Here is a 15,783-nt window from a genome sequence, read left to right as displayed (position 1 = left end):
GAGTGTCCTTTATTCTACTCCCAACATGCATGCATACTAAGTCGCTTCAGTCATGTCTGACTCTTTGCAAGCCTAAAGATGATAGCCCACCGGCATCCTCTGCCCATGGGATTCTCTAGGCAAGAATACTGGAATGAGTTGCCATGCCCTCCTCCAGAGGATCTTCCCAACTCAGGGACTGAACCCACATCTCTTAGGTCTCTGCATTGGCGGGCAGGTTCTTTACCACTAGTGCCATCTGGGAAGACTACCCCCCTCCCCACCCCCTCATATTTCTTTTCCACCAGCAAGTAGGATTCCTGCTTGACAATAGTTGGTCTAGATCCAAATTTTAACAGTAATATCAAGCAGAATTTTATATCGGACCTGTGTGGAAAATGATCAGTCTGGTGAGATTCTTGGTTTTAATTTTAATACCTCACATGACATGCTTATCAGTCTCCGAGGCATCACCTGATGATTGTATTGATACCACTAAAGTGTTAAGAAACGTATATTGTCCCAAGTTAAAGGAAAAGTAATGAGGTCTTAACTTCCAGCCTAATATACAAAAAAAAATTGAAAAACTGAAAATTGATATTCTTTGATCCATGAGAACGGAGGTACAGGATAAAACCATCATCTGAAAACTTGAGATACAGACAAATATATAGAGAATCTCCTCCAGTTTTCCTGGAGGAGAAACCACCTGGAAACCCCTGCTGGGCCCAGCATCAGATAAAAATACCTAAAGGGAAATTGACTAATTACTAGAGACTGAGCATGGACTAACCTGAGAGTTAAAAACTCCTGGAGATCAGGACAGGAACAAACTTTGACTTCCAGAAGCCCCACCAGCTTCTCACAGTGAATGTTGGAGAAAAATCTTGTTCTTCTAACAAGGGGAGGGAAAGTAACCATTTTGAAATATGCTCCCCCAAATTCTCTTAACAAAATCCTGGTGTTAAAGGGAACTAACTCTTGGTAGAGCCTAATTCCACTGGATTTTACCAGAGCATAACCAACTGGCGTAAGAGAAATACCCAACTCTAGCCCCTACCAGCCTTTCTTTCTCACCTAAATGGGGGGAGAGGAGCAGGGAGTAAGACTGAGAAGCAGTTGTGAAGGTTACATACCAGGATCTCATGACTGGTAATAGACTAAGACCTAATCAAAAGACTAGACTGTTGCCATCCCACATTACTGCCACATCATCCGAGGCCTACTCAGTGGACTTTGTTTTACCCAGTCCAACTGGATATCATGACCAACTTTGAACAGCAACAACAAAAACTACACAGCATACTAAACGACAAAAGGCACAGTTCTAAAAGACAAACCAAGCATGAAATTCAGATACATACATGGCAAGGATTGGAGAATTTAAAATGACTATGGTTAGTATGTTTACAGTGCTAATGAAAAAAGTATACAACATGCAGTGGGATAATAAGCAGAGATGGACGTTCTAGGAAATCAAAAGGAAATTCTAGAAATCAAAAATGCTATTAACAAATGAAGAATGCTTAGATGGAGTCATCAATAGAGTAGACAGGATTGAGGAGGGAAGGAGTGAAAAGGAGCGTTAGGATACATATATCATATTAACACTAATCAGGACGAAGCTGGAGTAGCTATTTAATTCAGGCAAGTAGACTTTAAAGCAAGGAAAATTATCAGGGATAGAATCAGGGAGCACTACATAGTAATAAATGAGTCAGTTCTCCAAAAAGAACAATCTTTAATGTGTTTGTACCTAATGACAAAGCAACAAAATACATGGAGGAAAAACTGACAGAATTGCAAAGAGTAATAGATGAATTCCACTATTTTTGTTGGGGACTTCAACTGCCTTCTGTCAGAAATGGACACGTCCAGCAGTCAGGAAATCAGTAAGAACCTACGTAAGCTCAACAGTACCATCAATCAACTGGTCTAATTGAAATCTCTAGAATACTTCTTCCAACAACAGTGGAATACATTCTTCTCGAACACACATGACATTTATCAAGACAACATTCTTGGTCACAAACCACATGTTAAAAAATTTAAAAGAAGTTATACAAAGCATGCTCTTAAACCACAGTGAAATTAAGTTACAAATCAGTAACAGAAAGCTACTTGGAAAATCAAATACTTGGAGATGAATTAATACACTTCTGAGAGAGTCAATTCCTAGGTAGGTTGATGATAAGTCCAGGGTTCCCAAGGAGGAGAAAGCAGTCCCAAATCCTCCAGAAGGAAAAAGGGATCTGGGGCTCTCAAAGAGAAAAGGACATTCTTTTCTATGTTGCTTTGTCTTAAGTCAGTATAACAGTGTATCCTGAGGACGTGTTTCTCCTTAACAAGAACCTTCTGATTTATCCTGTCATCTTAAAGTGTATTTTATGGGAGTGGGTCTGGTAAGATCTTTCTATTCATTCTAATCTTGTTAATTTAAGATGTATGTTGTGGGAGTGGGTCTGAAAAAAGTATATAAGGCCTTGATAAGACTAGCTAGGGGGCCATTCTCTGTCCCCCTTCTGAGGTCTATGTCAGAAGATTTCTCTGTCCCTTTTCTTTAATAAAACTCTGCTACACAAAAGTTCTTGAGTGATCAAGCCTGGTCCCTGGACCCGAAGCTAAATCTTCAGAGATCACAAAACTGACATTGTTCACCGTGAGCTGTCACTTCTAAATAACACATGTCACAGAAGTCTAAAGAGAAACTTAAAATATTTTGAAGTAAACGAAGCTGAAATACAACTTAACCAAAATTAGTTGGGTAGAGCAAAAGCAGAGTTTTGAGGGAAATTAGTATCATTTAATGTGTGTATTAAAAAATCTATTAATCTAATGAAAAAGAAGAGCAAGTTAAATTCAAAGCAAGCGGAAGAAAAGAAATAATAAATTAGAGCAGAAATCTATTGAGAAAACCAACAAAACCAATAGCTAGTTCTTTAGAAAGATCAATACAATTGATAAACCTCTAGCCAAACAGAAAAAAATAAAAGAAGACACAAATTACTAGAAATGAAAACAGAGACCATCAGTATTGGCCCTATAGATATTAAAGAATAATGAATATTATGAACAACGTTATGCCCCCAAATTTGATCATCTAGATGAATCAATTACATTTCCTTTCAATTCCTTGACATTTCGTTTCCTTGAAAGACACAGTCTGCTAAAACACAAGAAGAAATAGGTATTCTGAATAAGGCCATATCTTTTATTTTATTTATTTTATTTATTTTTTATTTTACTTTACAATTCTGTATTGGTTTTGCCGTACATTGTATCTTTTAAAGAAATTGAATCAATCATTAATGTTCTAACACAGAAGACACCAAACACAGATGAATTCAGTGGTGAATGCTACCAAATATTTAAGGGAGAACTTATACCAGTTCTCTGCAACTTCTAGGAAACAGAAGCAGAGGAAATACTTCCTAACTCATTCTTTGAGGTCTACATTATTATAATACCAAAGGCAAAGAAAGACACAACAAGAAAGAAAAACCATAGACCAACATCCCTCATGAAGATAGATGCAAAAGTCCTCAAGAAACTATTAGGAAGACAAATCCAACAATGTATAAAAACAATTCTATACCACAACCAAGTGGGATTTATCCCAGGTATATCTGGACTGGTATACAAGGCTCTATACAAGGCTCAACTTTGCTCATTATTAGAGAAATACAAATCAAAACTACAATGATAGATCACCTCACACCAGTCAGAATGGCCATCATCAAAGTCTACAAACAATAAATGCTGGAGGGTGTGGAGAAAAGGGAACCCTCTTGCACTGTTGATGGGAATGTAAACTGATACAGCCACTATGGAAGACAGTATGGAGAGTCCATAAAAAACTAGGAATGAAACTACCAAGTGACCTAACAATCCCACTACTGGGCATATACCTTGTGAAAATCATAATTGATAAAGCCATATGTACCCCAGTGTTCACTGCAGCACTATTTACAACAGCTGTGGAAGCAACCTAGATGTCCTTCAAGAGATGAATGGGAAAAGAAGCTATGATACGTATATACAATGGAATATTACTCAGCCATAAAAAGAAATGCATTTGAGTCAGTGCTAATGAGGTGAATGAAACTAGACCCTATTATACAGAGTGAAGTAAGTCAGAAAAACAAATATTGTATACTAACGCATATATGTGGAATCTAAAAAGATGATCCTGATCAACCTGTTTGCAGGGCAGCAGTGGGGAAGCATACATACAGAACAGACTTATGGAAATGCGGGGTGGGACAAATGGAGAGAGTAGCATGGAAACATACACACTAACATATATAAAATAGAGAGCCAGTGGGAATTTGCTGTATGACTCAGGGAAATCAAACCAGGGCTCTCTGACAACCTGGAGGGCTGGGATGGGGTGAGAGGTAGGAGAGAGACTCAAGAGGGAGGGGACATATGTATACCTATGGCTGATCCATGTTGATGGATGGCAGAAATCAACACAAAACTGTAATTATCCTTCAATTAAAAATTTAAAAAGTCACAGCATAGATAGTATTTTAATAGCATTGCTCAGCATTCTGTTAGTAGCAGTTAAGCTTATGTTTCTTTGCTGTTTTTTTTTCCTGAAATCGTTTTGTGTAATGTGTATTTTATATTAAAATTGATTGTTGAAATAAAAGTTTAGAAGGAAATTTAATGAAAAGGTTATATCTAAATAATCTTATCTCCTCTGTAGACAGCAGAGTTCAGTGGGAAAGAATGCAAACTGATAGACCTAAATTGGAATCTTGGCTCTGTCAGTTTGTCAGATTACAAACTGTGTAATCTTATACAAATTGTATAACCCCCTTGAGACTCCATTGCTTTGTCTGTGAATTGAAGTTTTGTTGTTGATGTCAGTAACCTAAGTGAAATATGTATGGAACTCAGGCAAGGAAACAGGTGATAAAAAAGAGTGGCTACTACTATTGACTAGGAGGTTAAAAAATAGTCTTTACAGATGACAGATATTCTGTCCTAAATTACTGCTTCCAGTAATTCTCTTTTTTAAAAAATTTCTCTAGTTTTGTTTTCTGCCTTTTGACCCTTAAATAGTATTTAACTGGCTGGAAGCATCACCAAATGATAGAAGGCAAGTGGACAAAAGTTTTCTGAAATGGGATTTTTTATTTCCTCTAGATTGGGAGAGTGGAGACGAGACTTTCAGGACAAAAAAAGTGCTGAGAGGCATAACTGGTCTGTGGTATTTCCAACAGAAATCATCCTGGTGTGGGAAAGCCTTGGAGTCACTGCCTATTACCAGTGGAGGGTGTGCTAAGACCACACAACACTGAATTTGGGGGTTCACCTCTTAATTAAGGGTGCTTCCTAGATGGCGCTAGTGGCAAAGAAGTCACCTACTAATGCAGGAAACAGAGACACGAGTTTGATCCCCAGGTCGGGAAGACCCACGGGAAGAGAGCATGGCAACCCACTGCAGTATTCTTGACTGGAAAATGCCATGAACAGGAGAGCCTGACCTACAGTTCATAGAGTCACAGAATTGGACATGACTAAAGAGACTTAGCACCGCACACACACTCTTAAGTAAAGCCCAGCTCTGGTGCAGGGTGCACTCTCTACAGGGCCCCTAGCCTTCGGTTCTGGTTTGTTCTCTCTGCAGTTTCCCTTTACATATTGTGAGACCAGGAGATACCAGACTGGGTGAAATTGCCTTGGCTACTTTAGCTGCTACATCCTCCTAGTGCAGAGCTGATGCCTGCAGCCCAGGAGAGCCGCATAAATTCTGGACTCCACAAAGAAGAGATCAAAGAAACTATAGAGGACAACAACTTGCACATCCCGTGCTTCTAGGAGCTGCCTATTACCTCTTTCTGAACTGGGCTTTACTCTCTCTCTTCATCTATATCCTTTTGCCTTCACATTTTGTGCTCACCTTTCTCCTATCCCTTCTCATCTTCTTTTTCCTTGCCACTCAGGCCTCCTCCCATTTAAAAAAAAAAAAAATTCAAATAAGCCTTAATGAAGCTGAAACTCCAATCCTTTGGCCACCTGATGCGAAGAGCTGACTCATTTGAAAAGACCCTGATGCTGGGAAAGATTGAGGGCAGGAGCAGAAGGGGACAACAGAGGATGAGGTGGTTGGATGGCATCACCAACTCAATGCACATGAGTTTAGGTAAACTCCAGGAGTTGGTGATGGACAGGGAGGCCTGGTGTGCTGCAGACCATGGGGTTGCAAAGAGTCGGACACGACTGAGCGACTGAACTGAACTGTGTCATTGAACACTGAGAAAAGACACTCAACTTGGAGAAATTGCAGCACTTTACCAGCAAAGGTTCAGCAGTGAGGTTCATTAAGGCTTATTTGGTGATTTTTATTTCTTAATGGGAGGAGGCCTGAGTGAGCAGAATAATTATATTGGACTGTGACACTTCCAAACACACAGAAAAAAATCTTGACAAAATCATCTGAAGGCCTGTTAGCCAGTTTTTTGTGTTTTGTTTGTTTGTTTGTTTTTCTTTCCAGAGCACACTGCCTTATTTCTGATTTCCACTTTGAGCTCCTTTCAGGAGGTGCTGAAGGTTAGCAGCTGCAGTGGCTATGACTTAATTTTTTTAGAGGCAGACAGCACGTGCCAGATTCCAGTTGGCAGGGCCCCTTCATGGCCAAAAATTTGACCATGGTTGGGGGCGTTTTATGGCCGTTTTGTCCTGTGGTGCTAGGAATGCGCATTTGCTGGTTTGGCAGAGGTCCAGCTGATAGGCAGCTCAGTGTGCTGTTCCTGGAGGAGGCCATGAAAGTAGCACAAGTTCTAGACCATACCTGTCTCACTAGTAATCTCTTAGGATCCAAGAAGACATTCCCTCTGCTGCTTCTTCCCATGTCTACACTCACATTATTACAATCAGTGATCCCATGTTTATTATTTAATCCCTGTGTTGTGCCCAACTCTTCTGTGACCCTTATAGACTGTAGCCCACCAGAGGCTCCTCTGTCTATGGCGTTTCCCAGGTGGGAATAGTGCAATGGATTGACATTTCCTTCTCAGGGAGCTTCCCAACCAAGAATTGAACCCTTGTCTCTTGCACTGGCAGGCAGATTCTTTACCACTGAGCCATGTGTTCATATATATATATATATATATATATGTATCGGAGAAGGCAATGGCACCCCACTCCAGTACTCTTGCCTGGAAAATCCCATGGACGGAAGAGCCTGGTAGGCTGCAGTCCATGGGGTCACGAAGAGTCGGACACGACTGAGCGACTTCACTTTCACTTTTTACTTTTATGCATTGGAGAAGGAAATGGTAACTCACTCCAGTGTTCTTGCCTGGAGAATCCCAGGGACGGGGGAGCCTGGTAGGCTGCATTCCATGGGGTCGCACTGAGTCAGACATGACTGAAGCGACCTAGCAGCAGCAGCAGCAGCAGGATACTCTAGGTCATCTAACTTAGTCTGTTAAGTAACTATTCCGTTCAGTTCAGTTCAGTCATTCAGTCGTGTCCGACTCTGTGACCCCATGAATCGCAGAACGCCAGGCCTCCCTGTCCATCACCATCTCTCAGAGTTCACTCAAACCCACGTCCATCGAGTCGGTGATGCCATCCAGCCGTCTCAGCCTCCATCGTCCCCTTTTTCTTCCCCCACAATCCCTCCCAGCATCAGAGTCTTTCCCAGTGAATCAGCTCTTCGCATGAGGTGGCCTAAGTACTGGAGTTTCAGCTTTAGCATCAGTCCTTCCAAAGAACACGCAGGGCTGATCTCCTTTAGGATGGACTGGTTGGATCTCCTTGCAGTCCAGGGACTCTCAAGAGTCTTCTCCAACACCACAGTTCAAAAGCATCAATTCTTTGGTGTAAGTAACTATAGCCTGGTGTTAATCTCCTAGTTGTAAATCGTGAAGCATCTGCTTTTACCCAAAGGTTGATGATGAAGTTAGGCTTTAGGGAAAAAAACACAAAAAACCATGACTCAGAGTATCCGTTTAATAATTTAGTTAAATCTTGTTAACAGTATAACATAACAGCAAAGGACTGCCTGGGAAGTGAGTCTTAGTAGCACAGACCTTAATTAATAAAACTAGAATTTAATATTTAGCGAAACATAATTATTTCTAAAATTATGCTTTTTTATTCATCATAGCCGACTAGTTTGTTCTTAAAATAAGTTTGGTCCACTGACCATATAGGCTTTTTTTGTATTGACTCTGTCATAATTTTTTAGGTGTCTCAGACTAAATTCCCAAAGGCCTCTGAATGCCAAGAAGGTCATGCCAAAGGCCTGCCATCACATTTTTCTCTTATATCGGTCCCCCAAATATTTTGAGATATCTGTATTTTTTAGGAGATGGTCTTTTTATTTATTTGATGAGGTTGTTCAGAACCCAAGTGTCTCCAGTTTCTGGAGGGACAAGGCAGAGAGTAAAGGAAAATGTTTGAATTTTACCCATAGGTGTAAAATACCAAATTGTTTTAAACCATAAGTAACTTGAGGATAAGAGCTTCTTTATATCTGAAAGAAAGAAAAAAAAAAAAAAACAACCCACAAAGCTTAGAAGCCAGTAAAATGTCAGACAAAAGTCATGAAAGTTGCAACCATATTTAGCAGTTCATTTAATCCCTTGTAATTAATCTTTGTTCTGTCTATGGGGTCGCACAGAGTCGGACATGACTGAAGCGACTTAGCAGCAGCAGCAGCAGCAGCAGCTGTTGCCCTTGCCTGATAATTGAGGGTGATAATCTAAAGAAGTTTGTAAAGTTTTTGTTAAGGCTTGTGTGATTGGTCCAGAGAAGTAGGTGCCTTGCTCACTGGAAATTATAGAAAGCGTATCCCAAGTGGAAGACACATTGTTACACATTTTTTCTGCACCTTCAGGGCATTAACCCTGTGCAGGCAAATAAAAAAAAATAAAAAACAATGAGGTTCATCAGGGAGCTGGGAAAAGCCAAGCAGCTGTCTTAGATTTCCCATAGCCCTGACTGTTTGATTTACCCATTTTAAAATTCCTGACTTAGGAGTAGACTGTTGCCATGTTTTAAAGACATCAGTACAGCAAAAGTCTTAATTTTTGTAGAAGCAGAATGAACTTTATCCACATGTGCCATAGTCTTCATAGACCATTGTGAAATAATGCTTCTTTACTTTACCAAAGTAACAAAAGATTTTAAAAACAAATATAAATGACTTAAAGGTAAGGAAATTCACATAGTCTGTTATCAAAAGCCACATTCCAAGAAAACTTTCTTCTCTTAGGAGAGAGAAAACCAAATTCCAGTCTGATACCAGGTTATATTCACTGTGATAACAATAGTTATTCACTTAGTCAAAGTAACAAAAGATTTCAAAGGCAGTCAACATCTTAAGAAAACTGTACCGTGCACCCAACTTTTCTTAAGCAACCATGAACTGTTCTTTATATGAGCACTCTGTAGGTTGGTAAACATAAATCACCCAGAGCTCTTCATTTTGTTTTCATTTTCTTTCCTTAAAAGTTTCTTCACGTAAAGTGACTTTCCCTGTTGACAAATTTGCAATAGATGTAAGAAGAATGTTATACTTATTGTTGATGATTCTTAAGACCTGCTATTAATGTTAGTTAATCTAATTAATATGAACAGGTCTTAATTTAATATTGAATATTTCCCAGTTCATGTGAACCTAAAATTCATTCAGTTTAATTTCTCTGTATTTAGAATTGTTTGATTTGTAAGCACTTTTGTTTAGGCCCGTGAAATTAGAACTCATTTACAAAATAACCTCAGCAATAGGATTCAAAGACAAAGATGCACACTGAGACTTAGACTACTCCAGACAGAAAGAGATCTCATAGTTTTCCACTTGAGATTTAAAATGTCTCTTTGCACTTGTATTTTCTTCCTTGGCTTGAAGTTCTACTAATCTGTCCAAGGCTGAAGTCTCAGGCAGTGTGGGCCGTGTATGTCAAGGATGTGATAACAGTTAACTTCAGGTTTTTTTCCTAGGCATGTTTCTCAAGTCTGAAAGAAGTATTTTAACAAGCTAGCTTTCTCTAATTGCACATGCAGAAAGAACCGGTTTTGTAATTTCAAAAAGGTTTCATTTTGACCAGTTTTCTCCAGAGTCTGAAGAATATTATGACCAGTCTTTTTCTTTCTGCGTCATAGCCTCATAGCTAAAATTTAAATCAGAAAGTGCGCAGATTGGTTCAGATGACAGGTGCAGACTGACTGATAAGATGTTGTCCCCGGAGGGTTGACCCTCTGGGGAGGTGGGGTCTTAGTCTGATCAGAAGAATCGGAAGGAGCAAGAAAACGTGCAGGGGTGGGGGCAGCTTGGTTTCCCTTCCTTCCTCACCACATGCCCTGAGAGGTAGGAGAAGTTAGAAGGAGATTTTTTTAGAATGTTCAGAGAGTTTTTTCAGGCTTCTGATTACAGACAGAGTAGGAGATGGGGAGATAAGGCAGCAACAGAAAGACACATACAACATGAGTCTTTCAGGTTTGGACTGTGACTTCCCGCCATGAAGGAGTTTAGTGTGCCAGTAAGAGGCCATTTTCTTTGGCCTCTCAATTTGTGTTGGGGCCAGGAAAAGAAAATGAGCCTTTTCTTTTTGAGGTTTCCAGAATCAAATTTTTTCCTGTTCCCCAGCAGCAGCAGAATGTAGCTGAGAGGTGAGTCTGAGGGAGTCTCCCTCCCTCTCCAAAACCCATTCTTAGCCTATATGCCATAGAATGGGGGTGCTGAGAGTCACCAGCCATAGAAAGGAATCCCTTTTGTCCCAGGGAGCCCTCCCTGAAACTGAGACACCATGTGACTAATGGCACAAATGGCCGATTATCCCAGCAATCGTGTCAGACAGTGAGAGGTAGCTCCTGAGCATGCAGCTAAGGCACAAACTGTGAGACAAGATACCATGCAACTTGGACAGGAAAAGACAGGAGAGAAAGAGATTACCAGAACCAACCTGGTGACTCACCCTTTGGCAATTCGCTGAAACATGGAGGCACTGTTTAGAATGCCTCAGAGGCAACTCCCAGACTCCTGTGTATCAATCCAGACCAAGGGAGGAAAAGTGAAAGTAACAGGGAAGCCAGGCTGAGGGATCTGCTTTGTGGCTCTGCCAGGAAGGCAGCAGTCAGGGGTGAATGGGCTTAGTGTTTTGCTTGAACCCATGTGTGCCTGACATTGCACAGAAACTGTCTGTCTGGGGGCAGATGTCCTAGTAGCCTTGTCCATTCTATGACCCCCTTATCCTGTCATGGGAGTGTTCAAGTGGCAGGTGCACTAATGGCTTTTAAGTGCCTGACTTGTGCTTGCAGTTTTAATTGGCCTGGTCCTCAGCTTAAGGGAGAATGGGGAAAGGAGGAAAGGAGGGCCTTCACCCTTTCAGGTGGCAGTTACTGGGGCATAGTGGACTTGGGGCCTTTGGAACATGCCAGAGAGTACCCCTGGCCAGAGTTCCTCAATTGCTTCCACAGACACTGACCTATTCACAAGAGGTTTGAAGAAAAAGAAATGAGAGAAGAAAGGAGAGTAGGGGAAAATGCCCCTGAGAATCCCCATATGGGCCACTCAATGTTGTGATCTGTGCCTGGGCTGGAAAAAAATTTCCAAATACAGAGTATTTTAGAAAGGAATGAGTTCATTAAGAAAAAGAGCAGAGAAAACGAGGGTGCTACAAGCACCTGCCAGACCAGGGAAAGTTAACGCTTTTCGTGGGTTAGTAGCCAATTGTCATAGTCTCAAGACAGAGAAAATTCCTGCCAGAAGGGTGACATTAGAGAATTGCTGAGGATGGATATTTTTGTCTGTTATGGGGTCAGGGAGCTGGCTGGTTTACATCAGGGGAGCTCTTGCAAAGTTTGCTATGTGACTCAGTCATGTCCCTATGACCATGGTGCAGGGCTCCACACCTGTGGAACCTATAGCTTTCCACAGATAACAATAATTAACACAGCATGAAAAAATTATATTTCAATAAAAAAGGAGAAAAATTTGGACAAATCAAAATGTCATAGGGTGGCTATCCTGTTGATTCTCTACTGCTACATCCATCCTCTTCCCTTAGGTAGTTACCCTCATCTGAACTTTATATTTATAGAAATGGATTTGCCCCAAGGACTGAGACATTTAAATACCATGAATATAACATATATCACTTATGAGACCCGCTTCTAACAATCTCTTACGAAGCAATTGCTTCCTGTCTCCTTCTGTGTAAATTTTGTATCTGTACAAACAAAAGGCACTCAGTTACACCTGTACTTTACAAACAGGTTGTGCTTAGGCAGTTCCTATGATTTTAAGTATGAGATGCTATGACATTAATAACTGGGGACCACAAGTAGTGATAGAGCAGTGATCAATGGCTCCTTGTGTGTTGGTTTTAAATTAAAGATAGCAAATGCCAAAGTCATTATACTTTGAATACTTCTGTTTTAGCACAACCCAAGAGAACAATGAGAATGACAGACACAGCATTTATTAAGTGTGTAACGTATTCCAGGCCCCTCTTCCCTTCTTTGGACCATCACAAAACTCCAGAAAGGTACATTTCATCTTTCAGTGTAAAATGTCATATATAACCTTGATCCTCTTAAAGCCTATGGCTTTGAGCAAGATCGTACTTAGCAGAGTGTTGAACTGCTGTTGATATTCACATGCCTGTAACATGGAATTTTTTATCTTCCTACAGCATCAGTCAAGGTATCTTTTATGCTATCTTCAAGTTAGGTTTATTTAACGCTAACAAATACATGAACCGGTAAGAAAAACCTAGTACATAATCAACTAAGCAAAATCCTAATAAACTACTAAACACATGCATACCAGTTCTAACAAGATGTGCTATAGGCACATCCATGAAACATTAGTAACCACAACATAAATAAGTAGAGGTCCTCTTGTTGGTTGGAATCTAACAGTTCCCATTATCATTGAGAGGAGTAGTAAGACTAAGACCAGATATAAAATATTAAATGCATTTAACCACACAGACTCCTTTTAAATTGTCAAGTCATTTTATTTGAAGATAACAACTTGGGAATTATCAGTGTGCTTATTGATCATTTCTCCCAGTAAGTGCCAATGTGATTTTCTCCATTTTGTGAACTCCAGTTTTATTTACTTGGGTTCAAGGGATTATTTCTCAACACTTTCATTTCCCTGTTCAAGTATATCTTTTACATAGTAAGTGGCGCCTATAAATGCTGAAAGGCAAAGAAGGCAAAGGCGAAGAAGCAGCAGAGCTAGTGCTCTGTTTAGACTCAGCCTTAGACTGGCTCGAACGCCTAGTTCTGAGTCAGGTGGAGGGCCACTATCTACGCTGCCGCCTGGTCCTCTCTCAGTACAGTTTGGTGGTTTCCAGCCTCGCTGACAGTGACAGTGTTTCTGGCTGTTGCACACCCCTCTGTAATTGCATTTCTTGACATCGCAGTCAAAATCCAGGTCTTGAAAAAAAGTACAGTTTTGATCCTTACAGTATGCTCCTGGGCCACATGTTGCACCATCCACTACAAGCCCCATTTCTGGCACGTCTGTCCCGAAGTGGGCATCATACCCAAAGCAGGTTTGTGGTTTAACATCATGTACTATTATTTGATGAAAAGTAGTGTGCTCCCCACCCCCAGGAATTTCCTTCACGTTGCTACAGTGCAGCATTCCACAGTTAACATCATCACGTTCACATGGAACAGGTCTTCCTCCTCCTCGAGTCACCTTCACACCACAGTTTCCAAATCGGTCACCCCTGAGATTCAATACCTCGTAGCATGATGATGCAGCCGCTTTTATGTTATAGCCAAAGAGGGCTTGACACTGTAAATCACGGTCACTACAGTTTCCCTTCATACAAACAGCTGATGGTGAACACGGGGTTCCATCCTGGATATAAGTGTCAGCTGGACAATCATGTGTCTTCCCGTTACAGTATTCTGGTAGATCACAAATACCAAGAGTATCTCTGCAAATATATCCAGGATAAGCATATTTACAGTTTCTGCAGCAACTTCCATAGTCACAATCACTGCCAAGGCTGAGGACACAATTGGAATTGCAACATCGATCCCCACTACAGTCTTTGAAGGTGCCACAGTCACATTCTTCATTGGGATCTATCTTCTTGTCACCACATCGTCTTGATATATAAGGAAAATTGTTATATGGTATATATGGAGCACTCAAACAACCATCCCACATATGTAACCGTCGGTGAATTTTCTCAAAAGTACAATTGCTCATCATATCTAGAAGACCAGGGTTAGGACTCATGAGACAGTGTTGTCTCCGAAAACACTGACAACCTGGAACATCATGATTACAACCCAGTACATGACCTATCGCGTGTGCTCCAATAGTTGCAGTTAAAAATAGGTGGTATCTTGCAGCAAATACATATGACGCTCCCCAATTGGGATTGCACACTCCATCAAAGCTGCTGCCATAGGAGGCCCCAGCAATCTTATGTCCTGTTATAAGCAATGAAGTGTCATGAGGAATTTCATTATACCATCCCCAATATTTCCATAAACCAAAATCAGTTACTGCTTTTGTAACTGTATTAAATTCATACAAATTCATCTTATCCATGCCATCCCATATGCATAAAACACGTATCAAAACCTGAAGTTGACCCTGGTAATAGATGCTATGAATTATGTTATTCAAAATCACTATATTCTCTGTTATACGTGTCATATTATTGTTCTGAACAACTAATGAGTTTGAAACTGTGTAGTGAACTTTCAAGGCTTTCCTGTGTGGCCACCACAAATACACAGTGCCTGCTCTAGGCATTTCAGAAATCATTGCCTCCTCATACTCTTGATTTTTATTTTTCTCTTCAGCCTCACATTTCTCATCCTCTGCTGCTGTTTTCTGTGTCACAAGCTGAGAAATCAGATGCTCAAATTTGGAAGAAGCCTCCAATGGTTTGATTTCGTAAGTGAAGTCGTCCAGCTGCAGCATGCCACGCAGACCCCCATGGCAGGTGTCCAGGGTGCCCATGGACCCAGGAACCCCTTCCAGGTAGCTGAAGTAGTGACAGTCTCGGGGGATATAAGGGTAGTTCTCCTGCATGGCACCTTGGTCGTTATCGGTGATGACAGGAAAATGTCTGGGCAGCAAGTTCTTCTTGACTCTCAAGTGAACCACATGTCTTTGGCCGCTGAAGCGAATCTTGTAGGAGAGCTGGCCTTGTCTCTCAATTCCACTCACTCTGTGGGACACCTTCCTGGGAATCACAATTTCAGAAGAAGTGAAGCGCCATCCTGGTGGGTCATGGGAACAGCAGGTTGGACACAGGAATAGCCAGAGCAGAGGCAGCCAGAGATCACCTCTCAGGTGGGCCTGGGTCCAGGCATGCCCCATGAGTGAGGAAGTGTGTGACCAAAGAAAATGCACTGCGGTGGGAGGCAGGCAAGACTATCCCTGGAGAAGCAACTTTTAGACAGCAGGCTGGTCCTGAGGAGAGCAGAGGCAGACTGGAGGCTGGGCAGCCCCAGAGAGGTGGGGGAGGGAGCGCAAGCTCTTACATAACAATGTGTCCTCATGAAGGGGAGGGGCTGTGCCAAGTGGTCCTAGGGGTCCTAACACAAGGGTGTTAGGGAAGACAAAACACAGCAGAAATGAGGGAAAACAGAGTGCATATCTGGGCTGAGTGGTTCCATGGTCCTTCGGAAAAGCCACAGGGGAAGAATCGGGGTTTGGTGCAATTTTGAGACAGTGATTGACTTTTTGCCCTCAAACCAAAATGAGACAAGGCTTCAATTTGTAATGAAAATACGAAATGGAGAAGAGAGTGGAAGCTTCTTTTAGTCAGACTTTTGAGGAGAGAATCAAATTCT

The 15,783-nt window shown here is 41.2% G+C and overlaps 1 protein-coding gene across 1 annotated transcript; it reads right to left on the bottom strand.

Moving 5' to 3' along the window:
- Positions 1 to 13,081: 13,081 nt before the first annotated feature.
- On the bottom strand, positions 13,082 to 15,307 carry LOC120853612 (disintegrin and metalloproteinase domain-containing protein 20-like). The gene has a single exon (XM_040227578.1). The coding sequence runs from the start codon at positions 15,305 to 15,307 to the stop codon at positions 13,082 to 13,084; it is 2,226 nt and encodes a 741-aa protein (XP_040083512.1).
- Between the last annotated feature and the right edge of the window lie 476 nt (positions 15,308 to 15,783).

This window comes from Oryx dammah, unplaced genomic scaffold (assembly GCF_014754425.2).
Source record: "Oryx dammah isolate SB20612 unplaced genomic scaffold, SCBI_Odam_1.1 HiC_scaffold_26, whole genome shotgun sequence".
Taxonomy (NCBI): domain Eukaryota; kingdom Metazoa; phylum Chordata; class Mammalia; order Artiodactyla; family Bovidae; genus Oryx; species Oryx dammah.
The sequence above is the reverse complement of the archived record's forward strand: the minus strand, read 5'-3'. Positions and strand labels throughout refer to the sequence as shown.

Bases quoted from the DNA above. Each gene is read 5' to 3' on its own strand.
- LOC120853612 (XM_040227578.1), bottom strand. From the start codon at position 15,307: ATGGGGCATGCCTGGACCCAGGCCCACCTGAGAGGTGATCTCTGGCTG.